The sequence below is a fragment of the Apaloderma vittatum genome, unplaced genomic scaffold (genome assembly GCF_000703405.1).
Source record: "Apaloderma vittatum isolate BGI_N311 unplaced genomic scaffold, ASM70340v1 scaffold10137, whole genome shotgun sequence".
Classification (NCBI taxonomy): domain Eukaryota; kingdom Metazoa; phylum Chordata; class Aves; order Trogoniformes; family Trogonidae; genus Apaloderma; species Apaloderma vittatum.
In genome coordinates this window covers 1,039-21,305 of record NW_009725672.1, presented here as the reverse complement: position 1 = coordinate 21,305, position 20,267 = coordinate 1,039, and the positions used below count along the sequence as shown (strand labels likewise).

The window sequence follows — 20,267 nt, the reverse complement described above, 5'->3', positions numbered from 1 at the left end:
CAGGTGGTGCTTTAGCTCTGCCCAGGGCAGGAGCAGATGCTGGGGACTACCAGGGAGGGGACACTGTGACTCTGCTTAGCTGTTTGTCCCCTATGCCGGACTCAGTGACCGCCTGGAGCTGTGGAGATGCTGGTGGCATTGCCCCAGGCACTGGGAGCACCTCTGGGTGCTGCTGGAAGGGACTGGGGAAGAGCAACACCAAAATGTGCAGCCTAAAGTAACTTCCATTGCTCCGAGCTGTCTTTTCCCAGTTAAAAACCATGCACTGCGTATGCAGCACACAATAGGGATCCCAAAGCATCCCCTCTGCTTCTGGAAGAGGAAAATAAAAATTATGCCTTTGGACAGCTGTAATTTTTGCTACAGAAGTGTGAGCCTGCAGCCTGATAGGCAGCCAGCCTAGCTTTAATTTCACAGAATTTCCAGCCCTGTCCCTTGGTCTTCCTAGCCCTTAGGGGTGAAGCCTGTTCTTGGGGGCTACCCATGAAACACCTCAGGCAAGAAACTTGCAGGATCATGCACTGCAGCTATGGGAAGAAGTGTTGGGGTGGCTTCCAGCTGGTCTGGCTGATGGCTTTAGTGATTTCCAAGCTAACAGTGACACCTCCTGTTCGCACAAAATTCAACTCAAAATCCAGTAAACGCTCAGGCGGGCAGCAGAGTGCAGATAGGAGCATGTGGGCGGCTTCACCTCTTAAATCTCTCCATCTGCATCCAAAAAACTTGAGTCCTCCCCAGCTGCAAGTGTGGATCTGCAGGGAGGAGGCTGTCCCTGTGCATGGTGAGAGCTAGCCTGTGCTGGGAATGTTGGGCGTGAGCAACGGTGCTGGATGCAAAGGGACAGTCCTTTGAATTGTGATTCAGTACAGAGAGGTAAAAGCTCAATAGCCTTAAAGGCATCAACTTTATTTAAATCTTGGGTTTGTTCCCTAAAAGCAACCAGATTGATAAGAGGGTTGTCAGCCTGATAAGAGGATTTCCAGTGGGAGTTCTGCGTCGGCTGTGACTGTCACCTCCCCAGCACACTGAGGCTTTCTGGAGATGGGATCCCTCAGCTCTGATGAGTTGAAGCTGAGGAGCCTGGTTCTCTCACTCCAGACTTGCTGGGACATTTATCCCCCACCCCTTTTTTACGATTCTGGTGATTCCCTTGCAGACCTTCCTGACTCTTGATTTGTTCATTCAGGTGTTCAAGATGTCATTGAAAGTGCAGACGAGCAACATCACGAACAAGAATGACCCCAAGTCCATCAACTCCAGAGTCTTCATTGGCAATCTCAACACAGCCGTGGTCAAGAAGTCAGATGTGGAGACCATTTTCTCCAAGTATGGCCGAGTGGTGGGCTGCTCCGTTCACAAGGGCTACGCCTTCGTACAGTACTCCAACGAGAGGCACGCGCGTGCCGCTGTCCTGGGTGAGAACGGGCGTGTGCTTGCTGGCCAGACGCTGGGTGAGTAGTGTCTTCAGCCCCCTTGGCTGTCCAAGTGCAGGACGGGTTTGTTTCCTCCATTGGGGATGGTCAAGGGATGGCGAGGTGAAGGTCAATCTATAGGTCAGGGTCAGGTCCAGTGATGGTGAGCAGGTCAGCCACAACCTGGTGATGACTGAGCAGGTCCATAGTGACAAGGCAGGTGTAAGGCCATGTTGGGAAGTCAGCCAGTGGGTCAGGATGAGCAGAGTCCGTGGCCAGGCACAGGCACGGCTGTGACAGAGCTGGAGATCAGCACTCTTACAGCACAGCTCAGGTAGTGCCCGAAGCCTCCCACGTCCCGTGTGGGTCAGAAGTGTGGCTGATCGTGGCCATTTGTGTATATTGGTACCCTTGGGGCTGTGACACTGTGGCCCAAAACCCATGTTGGAGGCTGTGATTGGAGAAGCTAAGCCACAGTTCCAAATCATCCCACATCTTTGCCTTGATCTGGTGGGGAAGATCAAGGGTGGGAAGAGGCATTGCCTGCTTCCCTTTCTGGGTCAGGCCTTAACCCTTTACCTGTCACAGAGGTGATTGTCTCACTCAGACTAGCTCTAATGGGCTGATGTTAAATGAGAGAACTTCTCCCCAAGGCAGATGGAAATCTTGCGTTGGCACTACCGTGTGATAAGGAATAGCCAGCCGAACCACCCCGGCTTCATCTGTGTTTTGAAGATTGCTCTGCAGTGGCACATGCTGAGAAGCTCTTGTCACCGTCTCCAAGCTGGGAATTGGAACTGGAGACTGTGTTTTTAATGAAAAATTGTTATTTCCAAGCCTCCTGCGAGCAGTGGACACTGGGCACTGAGGAAAGTGATTTGCAGCCCATTCCCATGCTGCTTCTGGCACAGCAGTCTGAAATAAAAGGTACCTGCCAGATCTGATCTTGTGAGACAGCGTGCTGTTTCCATCGGTGGTTTGTTCAAATACGAGAAACTTCTTTTCGCTTCTGTTACAGTCCTGAGAGCAGAACTGCAGACCGAGGGCAAAGCGCAGTGTGCCGGGGATGCTTCCAGCCTGGGCATCGCCCACGTGTGCAGAGTCCGTAAATCTGTCAAGGAGGGCCTTGGGGAGCAGAGTTGTGACGATTCAGACATACAGGAGATGCAGCTAAGAGAAAGGAGACACTTAGCCAAAGAAAGAGATTAAATGTTTACCGTGAGAGGAACCTCTTACTCTCCGCTCAACGCGGGTCCCAGAGGTCTGGCATGCCGGCAAGACAGAGGACTTTATTATAGCTGAGAGTCCTATGTATGTGCTGGACAAGGTGCAAATTCAGCTCTCTTTCATCTGCCTTCCCCTCACGGGCCAGTCTTACCAGAGGAGAGCTCAGCAGGCTTTCTATGCTGTTCCTGGACCGGTATAAACACAGGGACGCCCCCCTTTCAGGAGAATCCAACAGTGACGGAGAGCTGAACAATGTGGGTAGAAAACGTCTTTGCACAAAACAAGGTATAAAGTCTCCCCTAAAGAAGAGGAGATGATGGCCCCGTAGCAGTGTGTAGAGGAAGGCCACGATGGGGTCAGCAGAGGATGTGGCAGACACGTTGCTGCCCCAGGACAGTTCCACACGCTGGTGATGGCAGGAGGGTCCAGCCTCCATCTGCTCCCCAGTGCCAGTGATGATTTACGGGTGACATTTTCCAGCACGTGCCACAATGAATGAGCCAAACCAGCAGCACCTTTCTAGCTCTCCTCGCCCAGCTAAGGTCAGCTCTCAAGCTACGTGGTCTAATAGTGTTTCTTCTGGTTTTTTCCTTCTTCTTTTGTCACCAGACATGCAAATGATCAAGCCTGCATTTTAACTGATCAGCAGGCTACTGAGTGCATGACACAACAGAGGTGTTTGAAACCCTGGCTGTAGCCCATCCTCTGCTGGGATATGGACTGCTCTGCCAGGCAGGTCCTGGCAACCTCTGTGCTTTCTCCAGAGGCTCCCAGACCCCCCTGTCCTTGCAGGAGGCAATTACCATCCTGGGGAGGGGAGCTCTGCAACAGCAGCTGGATCCACCCCATAACCTGACCTTACCATGCTGGCTAGACAGAGCCTGACCTCCCCATTTAGTGTGGCCAGAAGTGCCTGGATATGAGCGAGAGGCATAGATAGATGCCAGCAAGATGGATTCAGTGGTGCAGAGGAGGGAGCCAGAATGGGGAATGAGAGGCAAAAATCCATCCAGGCTGATGTGCGTGCTGACCTCGTCTCTCCTTGTTCACTATCAAAGGAATCCTGAGGGATCTGCCTGCCCGTCGCCACTATAGGTTGAAAGTATAAATTTCCTGGTCTGTCTGCGTGCACTGGTGAAGGCTCCGCGGTGCTATTTCTAGCACTGTGCACCAGCAAATTGAGCTAATTGTTGTCATTATCCGCTAGTGGGCTTTCATTGTCTCTCCCTGGAAGGGTGTTAATCAGCACGGTGCTGTCATTAGCTCTCTGTTTTGGGAGAAAATTGAGTGGCAGCTGGCAAGAGGCACCCTGACAGCAAAAAGGATTCGAGACAAGGGAAGTAGAGCTGAGCACGGGTGTATTCGTCTCTTCCTTTACAGCAAACAGCGCTGCCCAAAGCGTTGTGATGCTTAACAGCCTCCGAAAGGCAGCCACATGTGTGGTGTTCGCTCTGCGAGTGGCGGTCCACGGACCTGTCCCGTGGCCGTGCGCATCCTTGCGAGGGCGCAGGCTCGAGGATCTCCTGGATTGCCCTTAGCGGTTGAATGTGGGAGGATGGAGGGTGGAAGGCAGTAAAAAAACCCACGCGCTCTGATTGCGTTGTGCCTCCAGAGGAACGTCGAATATAACGGCTCAGCGGTGCTCTAATACCGCACTCGTTATGCAAACTTATAAATGAAGCTCCAGCTTCAGTAGGAGACACCCTAAAATGCACCTGAGGGATTGCACAGCAAGGCAGCGCCGCAGGAGCATGTCCGGGCTCCTCTGGGTCCTGTCCCAAAGCTGTGGGACAGCCCAACGGTGCTTTTGGTAAGGGAATCCTGCCTTGCTTGGCTCAGATCTGGCATGCCCATAGGTTTGGCACTTATTTAGACAGAAAGGACCTGAAGAACAGAAAAATTCAGAGCTGATGGGAGAAGCCAGTAGGGAATTTGCTCGCTCCCGGGCCAAGGAATGAAGAGAAGATGAGGCCTCGTGCTCCAAACTGCTCACCTCTCTGCGTTAAGATTGCTTGGCTCTCGGCAGCCTCCACGAAATTGGCTGCATCGGTTTATTGTCATGTCAAAAGCATGCTTTGGCACCGAGACCGAGGAATGAAATTTCCTCAGCGGATTAGAAGAGCTCTTTCTCACCTCCACTGGTAGAAGATGCTCCTCCGAGGTCAGCCGGGGTAGCTTCAGGCATGTCTCTGCACCCTGTGCAGCTTTTAACACAGCCCGGTCCACCGTGATGGCTCGTGCTTAGCATTCATTTTTATTCTAGAAGAAGCAAGGGATAAATTGTTAGCGGTTAGGAGCGTGCAGCTTTAGATATTGTTTGTGCCTTACAACAGTGCCAAGGTCTCCTGAGAAGCCTGTCCTGAATTTATGTGCATGGCTTAGACCGCGTGCAGGGCACCAACTTAAAAATACATCGTTGGTAGCTTCGTCGTGGAAGAGGCTTGCCAAGTGCAAGAATGTATTTGCCTTCTGGTGGAGGTCCAGCAGGGCCCTGAACGTGCCAAAAGCACGTGGAAGTGTGGTGGGAGGTAAGGAGGGGTGTTTTTCTGCTGGTGGCAGGGCTGTGCACAGCCTCTCACGCTCCATGCTCGGATAGGGTTGCCGGTGAGCATGGATGTGCCATGTCACAGCTGTGTGTCCGTCCGTTGCAGATATCAACATGGCCGGGGAACCCAAACCCAACAGACCTAAAGGGCTGAAGAGAGCAGCCTCCACATTGTACAGGTAGGTCTCCGCCATGCCGCCTCCCTGCCGGGAGGTCTCCAGCTTAATATTTTCCTTCTGACCCCTACCCTGGGCTGCACGTTCAGATCGTCTCCCTCCCATGGGCTCCTTGGCCTTTGGTGGGCTGCAGGGAGGAGAGGCATTGGTGGCAGACCCAAGGTTGGCCAACGCCCATGGGCATGGTCCAACTTGTGAATGGTTGGACCTGGAGATGGTTGGAGAAGGGCGGGTGGTACCTGCTGTAACCACAGCTGAGGTCTTGAAAGAGGTGGACCAAGAGGAGCTCTCTCCTCCAGCGGGGGAGTAAGAGTGGGGCACAGTGGCGTGTGTTGAGAGGAACAGGGATGATTTAAGAAAAGATGATGGAGAAGTCAAGAGAAGAATGATGGGGAAAGGGAAAGAAGAAAGCAGGAAGCCCTCAGGGCAACAAATGGGGGTGGCCCAAGAGGGTGACCAGGGGAAGCCCTAAGGAGAGCAGTGACCAAGGGATCAAGGAAACTAGAGGGACAAGTGGGAGGTGGAGCAGGTCTGTGGGAGAGATAGGGTGTTACAGATGTGAGAGTGAGCCTTCAGTGCTGCTGTTGTCACCTCTAGAGACTTAAACAAGATTTTCACAAGAAGTGAAGATTTTCGTTTAAGCCTCAGAGTCTGGAGTTGTGGCAATATGGGAGAAACTCATTAAATTCTTGCACCTGTGGTTGCAGAAGGGAAAACTCATAAAGGTGTTTGGAGAATGCCCTAGAAGGTTCAAGAACCCGAAACCAAATAAAATCCCAAAATGGGGTTTATTTATAAATCCTCGTTATTTTTCTGTTAGTCTCCTGGTAGGAAGACTGGGGCACTGAGTCAGGAGCGAGAAAGTGTGATGCTGGGAAAAAAAGACTAAAATCAGTATCAGGGTTGTAGGTGGGTGTAGTAAAAAAGGAAATTGTGAGAAAACTGTACAAAAAGGAAAACGAGAGAGGGCTGAAGAGAAATGAAAAAACTTATGATTCAGATTGAGCCATCCAGTCCAGCACTGGTGTGCCATGGGATGGCAAACCTCAGCGGTGACAACACTCTTCTGGCATCAGCAAACCCACCAGAGCTTCAGCAACCCTCCTGCCACCACCCCCAAGGCACCTGTGGAGCCCTTCCATGAGTCTTTCAGCCAAACTCTTCCTTTGCAGCTTTGACCAAGCAGATTTTTCCTCCTACCCTGGACCTTCACCAAAACTTGGCCCTCTGGATTCACAGGGGGATGTCAGTTGAGGGGCCGTAGCCTCTGTGTTACCCACGCTGGTGTATGGAAGCAGAGAAAACACCAATCTTGATATTTAGCTGCACGTGTAGTACTTAGGCGGTGCTGGCAACCGTAACACAAATCAATTCGTTCCATACATCTTGCAGTAAAGAGCTTTTCATTTACTGCTCATCTGTGCCTTGGCCACTAATCCATTTCTTTTCAAATGGCCAATATTTCAGACTTCCAAGCTGCCACGTAGATGAAGAGAGTGTGAACAAGAGAGGTTTGCTTTCTCCCACAAGCACAGATATGCTAAAATATGGGCCAGAGGACTACACTGCTCTGAGCTTCAGCAATATTTCATCCCAAACTGGCTGTCAGGTTTAAACTTTGCCATCTGGACTAGCAGGACTTACGATATCTCATGGAAAGCAGGGAATCCAGGTTTGCAGTGAGCCATGGTTCTAGCTTCCCTAACCATCGTAAATTTTTCTAAATGTTAGACTTCAAAAATCACAGCGCTGTAATTTATAGAAATGCTGTGTTAAACACCTAAGATCACTTTTGCGAAGGTTGGGCTTTACTTTACCTCATTCCAAATCTGTATGAGAGCATCAAGGGGAAGGGAAATCTCATTTTGGACATAAAGGAAACAACAATCTTGCCAGTCTTACTCAATCCACCATCTGGGGGAGTGTCCAGGTGTTTAATAGAAATCCTTTGGGATGTAGCCTCCCATCTACCTCTAGTAAGTAAAACGAACACCCAGGTTTGTGCCATCATAAGTTTTCTCACGTCTTCACAACAGGGACCTCCGTGTCCCCGAGGTATTCACATACTCTGTCTCAAAACCTTTTGCCTTCTGGCAACACTTTTTTGCCTGCATGCCTGGACAGGATTTCCCGGAGCATTTTGGGCCACGTTTGGGTTGGTGCCGGTGATCCGGCTCTGCTGTTGAGTTGGCTGCTCGTTGCCATGGGCTGGGAAGGGTAGGTGGTTCTGCTCCAGGGTGGTTGTGGTCTGCCAGTGCCACACTTTGACTTTTGGAGACACAAGTCTCTGCCCTTCTTGGTAACGCTGGTGTTCACACTGCTCCACACCCAAAAGGACAACAAGGACAACCTAAGCAAGAACTGCAAGACCAACCAAGTGTCTGGCAGCTCCCAAGCAGCGACAGACACCAACTGCTGACTTATTTTCACAGCCTGCAGATGCCAGTGGATGATGTCCTTCCAGCTCAGCTGGCATTCACATCCCTTGCCTCACCCATTACAATCCCTGCAGAAAAGCTGCTGGGAACCCACCTCCAGCCACATCCACTCCTCCCACGTCTCGGCAAGCCCTGGTGCCGAATCCATACACACGGGACTGAGGAGCAACCAACCACAGGGCAGAGGAGGAGGCGAGCAGTCGTCTCAATCCCAGCGGACCCTAGTGATGAGTGATAGGACGAGGGGAAATGGATTTAACTTGTGCCAGGGGAGGCTCAGGTTGGATATCGGGAAGAATTTCTTTACTGAGAGGGTTGTCAGCCATCGGAACAGGCTGCCCAGGGAGGGGCTGGAGTCACCGTCCCTGGAGGGGTTTCAGAGACGAGTGGGTGTTGGGTTGAAGGACATGGTTTAGTGGTGTTGATAGGGCTGAAACAGGGGTTGGACTCCTTGATCTTGAAGGTCCTTTCCAGCTGAAAATGTTCTATGATTCTCTGACCCAACGCTGGCAGTAAGGGTATGTGCAAGCCCACGGCCAGCCCTACGGCAGCATCTTGGAAATGCCCCGCTCCCTTCCCACATTTCCAGATTCCCATTCCTTTAGAAGGAACCTCATAGGAGATGATAAAAACTCCTTATTGGATCAGTGCCAGATTTTCCAAGTAGTTTTTCCCAGTGGGCCTGATTTCTACTGCTGCGGTAATTAAGGTAGCGCAACTGTTAGTAGAAGGACGTGAGCCGAGCACAACGTGTCACTGGTGATTATCGGCGCGGGGCTGTCAGCCAGTAATTAAAAGCCCAGCTCAAATGTGCATCTGCTATTCAGCTGTGCACTCAGAAATGGCACCGCAAATGTAAAGGCAGCGCATACAAACAATTGCCCTCCAATTATGAAGATTTGGGGTTTGGAACTTTGCGATCCATTAAAAAAATGTTACTTAATGACTAAAGAAAGGCAAAGCAGAAGAAATGCATCGGGAGGTGGAAGCGCTGTGTTGCTTGGCACAGCCTCCTGCTGCCTCCCACCCTAAGTGTCGCTGCTTTGTTTTCAAAGGGTGCAATGTCACCAACTGATGGAAGAACGGCAAGAATTATTCCCTTGCACAAAGGAAGGCCTGCCTGGGTCACTGAAGGATGATCCGTCAGTCCCAGGAAGGTTTGTCCTACGTGCAGTGAAATTTTCAGGCACACAGCATCCAGATAAATCACCCATGCTTGAGCACTGGCTTTTGCTAGCTTTTTTTCTTCTACCTTTTGCTCAACACCTGATTTCCAAGGCTGCCGGTAAAAGCGTCCAGCCACTGCCTCCCTGGCATCGTCTGTTAAACTGTGACCTCACTGGCATGTTGTAGCAGGGTCATACAGTCAGAGACTTCTGAAAATTCCCTTATTTCAGCCTTCTGCCTTCCTTGAGGGCTGTCTCGTGGTTAGCAGGAATTGAAAATTGTTCTGCCAGAGGCTGGGATCAGAGTATTTGGTGTCCCGCACCGCGTCTAAGGGTGATTCACTTCACCTGAGTTCAGCCCTCTGTTCTGTCAAGGCTTTTAAGTGATCTGGTTGTCTGGACTCTCTTTATGCCTGCTGGATTTGAAGGGGGGGGAAAAAAAAAAAAAGCAGTTGTTCAGCTGCCAGTATTGTAGATGTCTGCCTTTGGATGTGAGGTACCATGACCTGGAGCTGCCTCTTCCACCCTGGCATGGATTTATCTCTTTACATTCCCAGTGGCTGAAGCCAAGTGAGATGAATCCCACTGGTTTGGGGAAGTCAGGATCAGACTTTCTTTTTTTTTTTTCTTATAAGCCACTTCAGACAGTTTCATGATGCAGGACATCTGTCCTGTCTTTGCTTCCAAGAGCTGCAATAACCGTTCTCTTTGTTCGGAGTAGAAAGGAGGGAACTTCAGCATAACTTCTTCTTTACCCAGCATCACTTCAGCTGGCAGCGCAGGAGGGAAGCGGACACAGTGTGTAGCTGGAGGGAGCTGGTACGTTCACCAGCACGGCTCTTCCCTGCTGCTGAGTGTGCCAGGGCACCAGGCAGCACCATAAAATCATAGAATCATGGAATTGTTCAGGTTGGAAGAGACCGTAATCTCATGGAGTCCAACCACTAGCCTGGCACTGCCAATTCCACCACTAAACCATGTCCCTGAGCACCACATCTCCACGTCTGTGAAATACCTCAAGGGACGGTCTTGTCTCCAGAGAGCTGTGGTTGCCCCCTGTAACCACCTGATTTGTCTTGCCTTGTGAAAAAACAGCTGCAGCCAGAGAGGAAAGTGTTAGTGGGTCTCCAGGGAGTGAGAAATACATTTCTCCATCTTCAGGTTAAAATGCAGTTCAAGCGTAAGAAAACGACTTGCTGGGAGGAGAGAGTTTTAAACATCTTCAATAGCAAAGGTGTTAAATTAGTATCTCCTTCCTGACTTCTCCCCAACAATTATATATGGTATGAAAAAAGAAAATATCATAAATAAAGGACCTGGGAGGCTCAGCAAGTGATGAGGGAGTAATAATAATAAATTGCCAGCACTAATTAACCCTGTCTCTGCAGCAGCTACGACTTCGACTATGACTATTACAGAGACGACTTCTACGACAGGTGAGCGGGGGAGGCATCACCAAAGGGGTTTTCTGTGGGACAAGACCTTCCCTGCAGCAGGGCTGCTGCTGTGGGGAGCGAGCTGGGGTGCAGGGTGCAAGCTGGGGTCCGACAGCCAGGCTGCCCCCCGACTCATCCCCTGCTTGGGCTCCATTTGCCGGCACGGTGAGCCTTCATCAGCCCTCCTGTCCTTCCCCCCAGGCTCTTTGAATACCGGGGACGAGTCTCTCCGGTGCCCAGGGTGGTTCCTGTGAAGCGGCCGCGGGTCACCATCCCCCTCGTCCGGCGCGTGAAGGCGACGCTCCCCGTCAAGCTCTTCGCCCGGTCGGCTGCCATCGCCAACAGCTCGGCCAAGCTGAAGCGTGAGTTTGGGCAGGGGGTGCGGTGGGACGAGCTGGAGGCTGGTGTGTGCGTGGACCTCCTGTGCCCAGGCAGTCACCCATGAGGCTAGATGTTCCCAGGGAAAACCTTAAAAAACCGAAAACATTTGGAAACTGCAGCCCAAGCAAGGGCTTTTCAGGAGCCTGCAGGCTGCGATTGCGGCAAAGGTCGGTGCGAGTACAACCTGAGCGTGCTAAAGCCCGGTGTCAGCTTCCTCAGCATGCCTGGGCAATGGACACATGGGCTTTTTGGGTGCAAACGACCACCCACAGCCCCACCGCTAGCTTTCCCAGGCAGCAGAGGCTGGTTGTGGAGGAGGGCAGGTTGCATTGCTGCTCCCTGCAGTGGCAGCCTCTCCTCACCTGCCCCAAAAGCCCCTGTTAGCCCTGCACACCCTTCATCATAATGCAGACAAGCTCAGGTACACCATGCAGTGAGGTGTGAGCATCACCACACATTGACCCCAGGGATGTGAGGAGTATGAAGTCAAAGAATCATAGAATCGCTTAGGTTGGAAAAGACCTTTAAATCCATCAAGTCTTAAGATCATCAGGTTGATCAACAGCAGCTGAAATGAGCCAACAGTATGCCCAGGTGGCCAAGAAGGCCAGCGGCATCCTGGCCTGGATCAGAAATAGTGTGGCCAGCAGGACCAGGGCGGTGGACTTACACTCTGTGATAAGTCCAGCCATTAACCCAGCAATGTCAGGTCCACCACTAAATTGAATAGTAGGAAAAACTTCTTCACCAAAAGGGTGGCAAAGCATTGGAATGGGTTGCTGAGGGAGGTGCTGGAGTCCCCATCCCTGAATGTGTTTAAAAACCATCTGGATGTGGCACTTCAGGAGATGGTTTAGTGTTAGGGTGGTGTAGGGCTGTAGGTTGGACTTGATGATCTTGAGGTCCTTTCCAACCTTGGTGTTTCTATGATTCTATGATTCTAAACCATATTCCTAGGCATGACATACACATGTCTTTTAAATACCTCCAGGGATGGTAGTTGTAGAGAGGAATAAGGTCTCCCTTTCAGCCTCATTTTCTGCGAGCTAAACAACCCCAGTTCCCTCAGCTGCTCCTCCTAAGACTTGTTCTCCAGACCTTTCACCAGCTTTGTTGCCCTTCTCTGGGCACGCTCCAGCACCTCAATGTCTTTCTGGACAAAAGGGGCCCAAAACTGAACACGGGGTTCAAGTTGCAGCCTCACCAGTGCTGAGTTCAGGGGGACAATCCCTGCCCTGCTGGCCACACTAATTCTGATCCAGGCCAGGATGCCGTTGGCCTTCTTGGCCACCTGGGCACGCTGCTGGCTCATGATCAGCCGACTGTCCTTTAGCACCCCCAGGTCCTTTTCCATCGGGCACTTTCCAGCTGCTCCTCCCCAAGCCTGTAGCGCTGCCGGGGCTTGATGTGACCCAGTGGCAGGACCTGGCACTTGGACTTGTTGAACCTCAAACAACTGGCTTCAGCCCATTGATCCAGCCTGCCCAGGGCCCTCTGTGGAGCCTTCCTGCCCTCCAGCAGATCAACACTGTTTCTAGCACGGGGTTTCTAGTTGATATTTTCAACCTGCTCAGCGAGGTAACTTGGGCAGGCAGAGAGGTGAGGCGGGTGCCTCAGGTGCTCTGCAGGACTCTAAATGCCTTTTTTCTCGCTCTTTCCTTCCTCCAAGTGAAGTGCAGCGAGCTGCAAACAATCAAAACCGAGCTGACACAGATCAAATCCAACATTGACGCTCTCCTGGGCCGACTGGAGCAGATTGCCGAAGAACAGAAGGTGTCTTCAGGTCAGTTGGGTGCACGTGGGTGTCTCAGGGCAAAGGGTGCAGGGAAGAGCCCTGCGGAGCCAGCCTTGAAATTCTCCCAGCTTAGAGCATCCTCCGGGCTCTAACAGTGAAGTGTCGACCCTCAGGTTCCAGGGCAGAATCACAGGCCAAAATTACATGTCAAAATCCCCCACGTTACGGAATTGTGGTTTTAAATTACAAGAATTTTATTTGTTTGCTTTGTAATATAGTTTTTATTTTTTTTAATTTGCTGCTTTGTTCTATTATTCTATATTTCTGTTCTGTTCTATTCTATTCCTATTTTATTACACATCTATTCTACTCTACTCTACTCTGCTCTATTCTATTCTATTCTGCCTCTCACACTCCAGAGGGACGCAGAACCATGACCTGCTCTGCCCTCCAGTGTTGCTTTCAAACAGCTTCTTTAAATCGGCAAAACCTCCCATTGCAGGAACAAACCCCCTAGATCCATTATTTACCTACCACGTGGGTTCAGGTCCCCACTGGAGTACCATCATCACGCTCCGGGCATTGGCTCCCCCAGCCCCTGATCCTTGGCTCTTGCTCTCGCAGAGGTCCGGAAGAAGGCGGATGGCAGCAAAAGCGAGCTCTCGCAGGAGGACACGGCGTCAGAGGCAGAGGTCAACACGGAGGAGCCGCTCAACGGGGACGAGGGAGAGGAAGAGGGTCTCGCACGGGATGAGTGTGAAGATGAACTGGTAAGAGAGCTGGGGTAATACATCCCTCCAGCCAAAGGAGTTCAGTCATGGATCACAGTCTTACTGGAACTTACTAAACCCCCAGAAAAATAGTTTTTCCTTCCTCAGAAGAAAATGTATTTCAATCCCATGATTGTTCACAGCTTGTTCTGCTGCTTGCAAAAGCATTGGCTTAGCAAAAGCATGTGGAGACGCCGGAGAAACATGGTTGGCTCTTGAAATTCAGACCACATTTGTCTTTGGTTTCACAACTATTGATTAACGCTTGAAATGAGTCTCTCGGCTCCCAAGTAATTCTCAGATGGATTGAGGCGTGTGACAAAGACAGGACACATTTTATTAACTGCACTTCCCCTAACAGTGTGTGTTTGCAACGCCCTTTCGTCTGTATGGACACCAAGTGACATAGTTGTAGGGTCTAAGCAAGCCATGTGCATGATGCTCTACATCCATGGCGAGTAGTTAGTCCTGGTGTTTGTCCTAATATCCACTGGTGCTAGTCCTGCCCCAAATAAGGATGTAGCTGGTGAGCAAATTCTATGCCTAAAAAGCATCTGGATGGAAGGAGCCCTGTTCTCAGGTACCCTGATGGTGAGGGCAGTACAGGGCACTGCATCACTGCTGGCAGCACCACTGTTTATCCCAAATTAAGACTCCTGGGCTGGCTGGCACGACTCTCCCACAGAGGCTTGGGACAGGTCAGGGCAGCCTCTGAGCTTGGACTGAGTGTTCCTGCAACAGCTCTGCTGCTTCTCGGTACTAGTGGCAGCAGAGGTGGGGATGAAGCTCAGCATCCCCCTTGCACCAGGAGAGGTTTAGATTGGACATTAGGAAAAACTTCTTCAATGAAAGGGTTGTCAAACGTTGGAACAGGCTGCCCAGGGCAGTGGCAGATTCGTCATCCCTGGAGGTATTTAAAAGCCGTATAGATGTGGTACTTAAGGACATGGTTTAGTGGTGCACCTGGCAGTGCTGGGACGACAGTTGGACTCAATGATCTTAAAGGTCTTTTCCAACCTCAACGGCTCTATAGTTCTATCATTCTGTCCCTTTCTTCTTCCTCACCCCCTCGTCACGTGGGTGACCATACCGCATTGCCCGGCACTCTTCCCGTGGCCAAAAAGCCCCTCAAACTCAAAACACTTCCCAGCTTGGTTCTGCTCTTCTACTGTGCCCCACTTTAATCACGGTGGATGAGGGATCTGAACAGTCTTTCAGCTGTGTTGGTTTCTGGGGCCTCAGAGCTGAAGTCCGTGACTCCTACTAAATCTAAGATAAGATGATTAAGGGGAGACCCCATAACAGAGGTTATAAAGAAGAAAGGCAAAAGCTGGATTCCATCTCTGTGTCAATTATGATAAGGAAGGCCAGGTTTGAATTACATCAAGGGAAACAGATGGTAGAAATTAGGGGGAAACTTGCTGATTATAATGATGATAAAGCAGTACACAGCCTGTCAACAGAAAAATGTGGACTTTTCTCCATTAGTGGGATAAGAAAACAGAGTGGACAAGCATCTGCTAGCAATGATTTAGGAAGAGCTGGTCTTCATTAAGAGTAGATGAGCAAAATGACTATTTCAGCTCCCTTCCATCTCTATTTTCTGTAGCCCTCGGGTCCTAAAGTGGCATTGAGGTCAGAAATATTTTACTGCCAACATCAGACAGGCTCACATGTGCTCAGCACGAGGCAGATGGATGTGTGCACTTCTCTTAAATGCTGCAAGGCAACCCCCAAAAGCCATCAATTTCTGGTTTGCTCCTGACCTTACAACACTGAATAGTTTGGAAGTCTTTCCAGTTTGTGGGGAGTGACTCCTTTATCCCTCATCTCATTGGCCTACACACATCAGTGTAGCCTTCACCAGCTGCTGTCCATGCACATGGTGCCCACACCAGTCCCTAAAAACATCACCTACCCTTGGCTCTGAGGGGCAGTGGTGTTGCAGGAGAAGAGACAGAGGTCGTTCAGAAAGATCTGACCTAGTAGTTTATTGAGTTCTGATCATTAATTTTAGGAATGTAAAATATTTAGTAAGTACAGTTGGATTGGCGGTCAATATTCTACTATATTTATTACACTTAAAGTTAGTATGGGATACAAAGACGGTTGTGTAAGCTTACTATAGATATCTGAAATGTTACATGCATGCAAAAAATGTCCCTTACCAGCCCGTCAACGCCTGGTATCATGGAAGGGATCCCCCAGCATTAAGGGAGTACCCTTGAGAGGGACAAGGATGAAGCCAATGTGAGTTGGTGCCCTTTTCAGAGAGGGTGGCCAGACAGGAAGGATAAAGTAGGTAACACTTCATTCCTGCAGGCTCTGCCACCAGGCTCATGGACCTTGGAGGCCAGAAGACAGACCAGACCAGTGAAAACCAAGAAGGAAAAAAATGAAGCATCAAGTACCATGGCCTTTTCCATGTGCTTTGTCCCTAGATCCCTTGGTCACCTGCCCCACTGAGCAGTGAGCTTACACTTTGTTAGCCTTCCTTTTGCTGCTGGGGTACCGACACATCTACCAACCTCCATCTTCACATCTGTGAGCAGTTCTTCTCTGGTCTTCAGTAGCAGGCCAGAAGAATGTCAGTCAGCTGTGTCAAGTTGTTCTTTATGCTCTCCAGAAGCTTCCACCCAGCTTTGCTGCCCTCGAACCAGGTGCCAGGGTGGTTGAAGTCCCCCAGGAGTACAAGGGCCTGCGATCAGAAGGCTTCCTCCAGCTCTCCAGAGGAGACGTAGGCTCAGGTGGGCTGTAGCAGACGCCTGCCGTAATGTCACCACGTTGGGCTGTCCCTTGATCCTTACCCACCAGCTCTCAGCTGACTCATCACCTGCTCCAAGACAAATCCCTGTGCATCTGGGCTGGTCCTCTGCCCTGAGCACATGCCACCTCACCTGGCTTTCCTGAAGAGCCTGTTCCCAGGGCGCTAGCTGCTCTGTAATTACAGAGAAGGAGCCTTTGTTCTGTCGCCAGAACTCACAAGCCTCCAGACTTCCCTCTCTTGGGAGGTGCATGCACAGCTCCTTTGAGCGTAGTCTCCAGCTGCTCCTTCTTCATCTGTTGCAGTCCTGAGGCTTTTTCCCTGTTGGGTCTCTGCAGAGACCCTGTTGGTCTCCTTGATGGTAAAAATCTGCCTATTTCCCCCCAGTGCCCTCTAAACCAGCCTGCTGCTGCTGAGGTTGGGAAGGGGCTCTCTTGCCTTTCTTTTCAGCTTACCTAGCGTCCCCTGCAGATGTCTGCTGGATCCCTTTCCATCTCTAAAAATCTTCCCACAGAATCTGACCTATGCAGGAGGCGAAATGCTACTGCTGAGCAGCAAATTCTTGGGATGATGCTGCATTGCACAACGGCAGCAGGAGGGGCTGTGCTTTCCAAACCACTCTTGCACAGGGATTAGTTCAGCATCATTTTGGAGCGATGAAGACTATGAGCGTTATTCTGGATGATAAGTTCTGCTGCAAACTGGGACTGGTTTCTGTGCTCAGCAGCAGTCATTACACCTGCACGATTTGCCATTGCAGACTGACTGCACTTTAGTGTCACTGGGCAGCTCCGGTAATTGAGGAGTGCCCGTTCCGGGTGTGGGCCATTTCTAGGTCCCAAATTAACTTCTTACAGTGCTACAACAAGGCATGAGCTGTGCAAGCACACGCAGTAAGCTTCAGGAGAGTGGTGAGCATGGATTTCGCTTGACCTTGGAGAAATTAGGCATCCACTCTGAGCATGGCAACTCGTGCCGCTGGCTGAAGACCTTCCCTGGGACGTGCTCACTGGAGGTGCTGACTCTTGTGTAGCCCAGATCAAACACCTGACTTTACACAAGGGATGGCCAGGCTTTATTTCATCCCTTTGAGATTCAGCAGCAGCCAGGCTTCAAAATCCAAGAGGGAATGACACATCCCTTTGGCAGAGCCCTCCTAGAATAAGGAGCCAGCAGACAGTTTTGAGTTGTTCTAGGATTGTGTTTGCCAGAAACCACAGCGGTGGCACCAGGTGTGTTCTCCAGCACACTGAGCAACCTGACACAGCTTGCAGAGGGCAAGCTCTTGCACCATGCTCACCACAGGTGAGGTGTCACGGTGGCCCAGGTAAGGCAGGAGGCACCCGTGGTGATTTACTGTTTTCTGGTTCCCTTTTTTCCTCCAGGAGAACAGCCATTACACAGATGCGGAGGATGCCAGACTACAGTAACCAGGTACAGCTCACACAGTGTTTTTGAGAGGCTGATTCCAAGCAAAAGCTTTCATTCCATGCATGTTAGGGGAGGTGGTGCCCCTTCAGAAAGATGTTCTTTTCCGCCGATCCTCTGTGTTTCCCTAGCACTGAGCCTGGCTGCTCTGCTGGGTCACTGAGCAGCCCCTCAGTCCCTTTCCTAAATCACAAATCTTTGAGGTTCAAGGAAAATTATCTACATTTTTCCTCCTCCTCCCCCCTGCCTCTTGTCTCCTTGCAGCCCCTTCAGAACAGCAGTGAGCAACAGCGTGAGGAAAGCACGAGGCTAAACCCTGTCCTGGCACGTTGAGCAAGACAAGCTGAATCGAAGTGCTGCTGTCATCTCCACCTGGCATTCAAAAGGAGAAACACGGCCCGACATCTTCCATCCATCTGTAAAGCAAAGACGAAGAAAACTCATCATCCCAGTGAATCCCCACTACCCCGTGCGACGGATCCGGAGCTCTGCAGCCAGGAGAGGCAGGAACCAAACCCTCCACAATCCGTAACCATCACTGACCGGACAACAGGAGAGCAGTTGCGTCACCAAAAGGGGCAAGAGATGTTATAGAGCTTTTTGTAGGAGCGGAGGGAGGACTAAGCCTAACCCAGTAAAGACCTTTTTTCCCACACTAGGCAAGAGCCATTTGCTAACTGGGGGAAAAAGACTGTCTCAGTTCGGACAATTTGTGTTCTCACACTAAAGGTCATGTTGGGGGAGAGGGTGTGGGGTGAGCTGTCCTCCCAAAACAGTCACCTCCTGTCACGGCTCCTGTACCCCATGAGCTGCCGCGGGTACACGGTCACTTCCAGGTGGAAAGGAGCCGGAGCTGGTGTTTGCTGCTCTTTGCACCTCCTTGATGGAAGGGGAAAGGGAAGGGAAGCTGCCTGCAGGAAAGCAGGAGAAACAAAGCATCCGTCATCTTCACTGGTTTGATCTCCTCAACTTCTGCTGGGAAACCACTTTGTAAAGGTGGAGCAAGGCTCTGCAGAGGGGGAATGTGTGGATGAGACCCTTTTCTTGGACCAGCTGCTCCCTGGAAGGGACGCAATCCACCCACTCCTCCAGCCCAGCAGCAGAGACGTCAGCCCCTTCCCCCAGGGTGCTCGCGTCTCCTCGACTCAGCTTCGCTGGGTCTGCACCCCGTTCCCGACACCCCAGGAGAGCGGTGCAACAGCTCCCGCTCCTGACTGTGAGGGCTGTGCTCCATCACCAGTCTGAGGGGTCTGCGCAGCCTGAGAACTTCCCTGAGCGTAACAAGACTGGTCATGGTGACTACCCCGAGCACGATGCATGTGGGCATGCCGGCACCTCCCCTGCCTACCCAAATCCCAGCTGCTTTTCACCCACGCCGCGTCCTCCAAGCAGAGGCTTGCCATGGGAGCCCCCTTACACCACAACACCCACGAGGTCTCTCAGCCTTTCTCTTCTTGGTCGTTCCTCCTTCGTGGGCTTAACCCAGGTTTTTTTCTGAGTTTGAGGGTAGATGGGACTGAGACTCACGCAGCACTTTATTCAGATCAGATGTGTCCTGCCCATCTCCCCTCTTCCCCTCCAAAACACACACACACATCAGTGAATCCAGAACGGTGTGCACACCTTCTCTTTGGTCAAAAATCTCCCACAAACCACGTGGATCCCCAGGTCTTATACAGGGAGCTCTGAAAAAGAGATTCCTGCTTTCTGCCCCAGCGTTCAAAGCCAGACCTCATCTACGGCATCTCTCTTCAAAGGGTAGAGAGGAAAACAGGTCCAGGGGGCAACACTTCCCTCCCCTGAGGGCCATCCTGGAGCAAGCATGGCTCTTGAAGCACAATGTTTTATTTGCATTTCTTAGTTTCGAGTAATTCATGAGGGATTAAAGGGATAACCGTGCTTTCCCCGACCTTTTTCTGGTTCCTGTACAATTTATCCATTGTGTTGTACTGAGCCGTTGTAGAGCTGTTTTCTAGGCTTTGAGAGACGAGCTGCAGTTTTTGCTATGAACTGACTGTGATGCTGATGTTTGGGAGAAAGGTGACCTTGTACATACAATCCTGTATAATAAAAGAAAGAAATCTAATTTGCTTTCACTCTGTTCTCTGTCATACACACAGAGACATTTTTCCCTGTTTCAGACAAATCTTTCCAAGCTCCAACTCTGCCCACAGGATTTGCTTTGCCCTGCACAAGGTATATCTCACTGGGCTCTGCAATATATCTGAGTTCTCAGGGGCTGAGCAAAACATTTGGGTTCACAAGGGCTCCAGGACTTCTCCTCTAGAGCCCTGGAAGCTTGCAGGAGAGCAAGCAACAAATCCAGGCCTTTACGTCTCTGAACTTTGCACAAGTCCAGCTCATGACAGACTGCAAAAATGAGGCTGTGCTTCCCGTTTGCACAAGCCGACAGTGCAGGTAAATGCTCCCTCAGCTCAATGTCTTCTGGCTCCCTCCCCAGCCACTGCCCCAGCAGAGCAAAGCTCAGCTCATGCCATGTTGCCAGATGTGCACATGTTCATCGGGGCATCCACCCAAGCCCTGGCACATATGTCTCCTGAGCTGTGTCTGGGTGGCACCAGTGACCAGATGGGGAGAAGCCAGCTGCTAGAGCGCTTTTAATGCTTTTTTTTAAGTTCCCAGTCCCAAAAAGTTGTCTGCTGAGCCTGGCCTGAGCTGTCATCCAGCACTGGAGGGCAAAGCTGCCCATTGCAGCTGTTTGAGTTTCTGGTAAGTCGGGGGATGCTTGAGCATCTGTCCTGCCATCAGCAGCCAGTTAACATCACCCT

The 20,267-nt window shown here is 51.0% G+C and overlaps 1 protein-coding gene across 1 annotated transcript; it reads left to right on the top strand.

Moving 5' to 3' along the window:
- Positions 1–1,195: 1,195 nt before the first annotated feature.
- On the top strand, positions 1,196–17,957 carry RALY (RALY heterogeneous nuclear ribonucleoprotein). Its single transcript, XM_009872988.1, has 8 exons — positions 1,196–1,451; positions 5,291–5,363; positions 10,353–10,400; positions 10,602–10,762; positions 12,451–12,564; positions 13,141–13,286; positions 17,436–17,484; positions 17,743–17,957. Exons 1-7 carry the CDS (start codon positions 1,196–1,198, stop codon positions 17,478–17,480), a joined length of 843 nt encoding a protein of 280 aa, XP_009871290.1. The 3' UTR covers positions 17,481–17,484; positions 17,743–17,957.
- Positions 17,958–20,267: the final 2,310 nt, after the last annotated feature.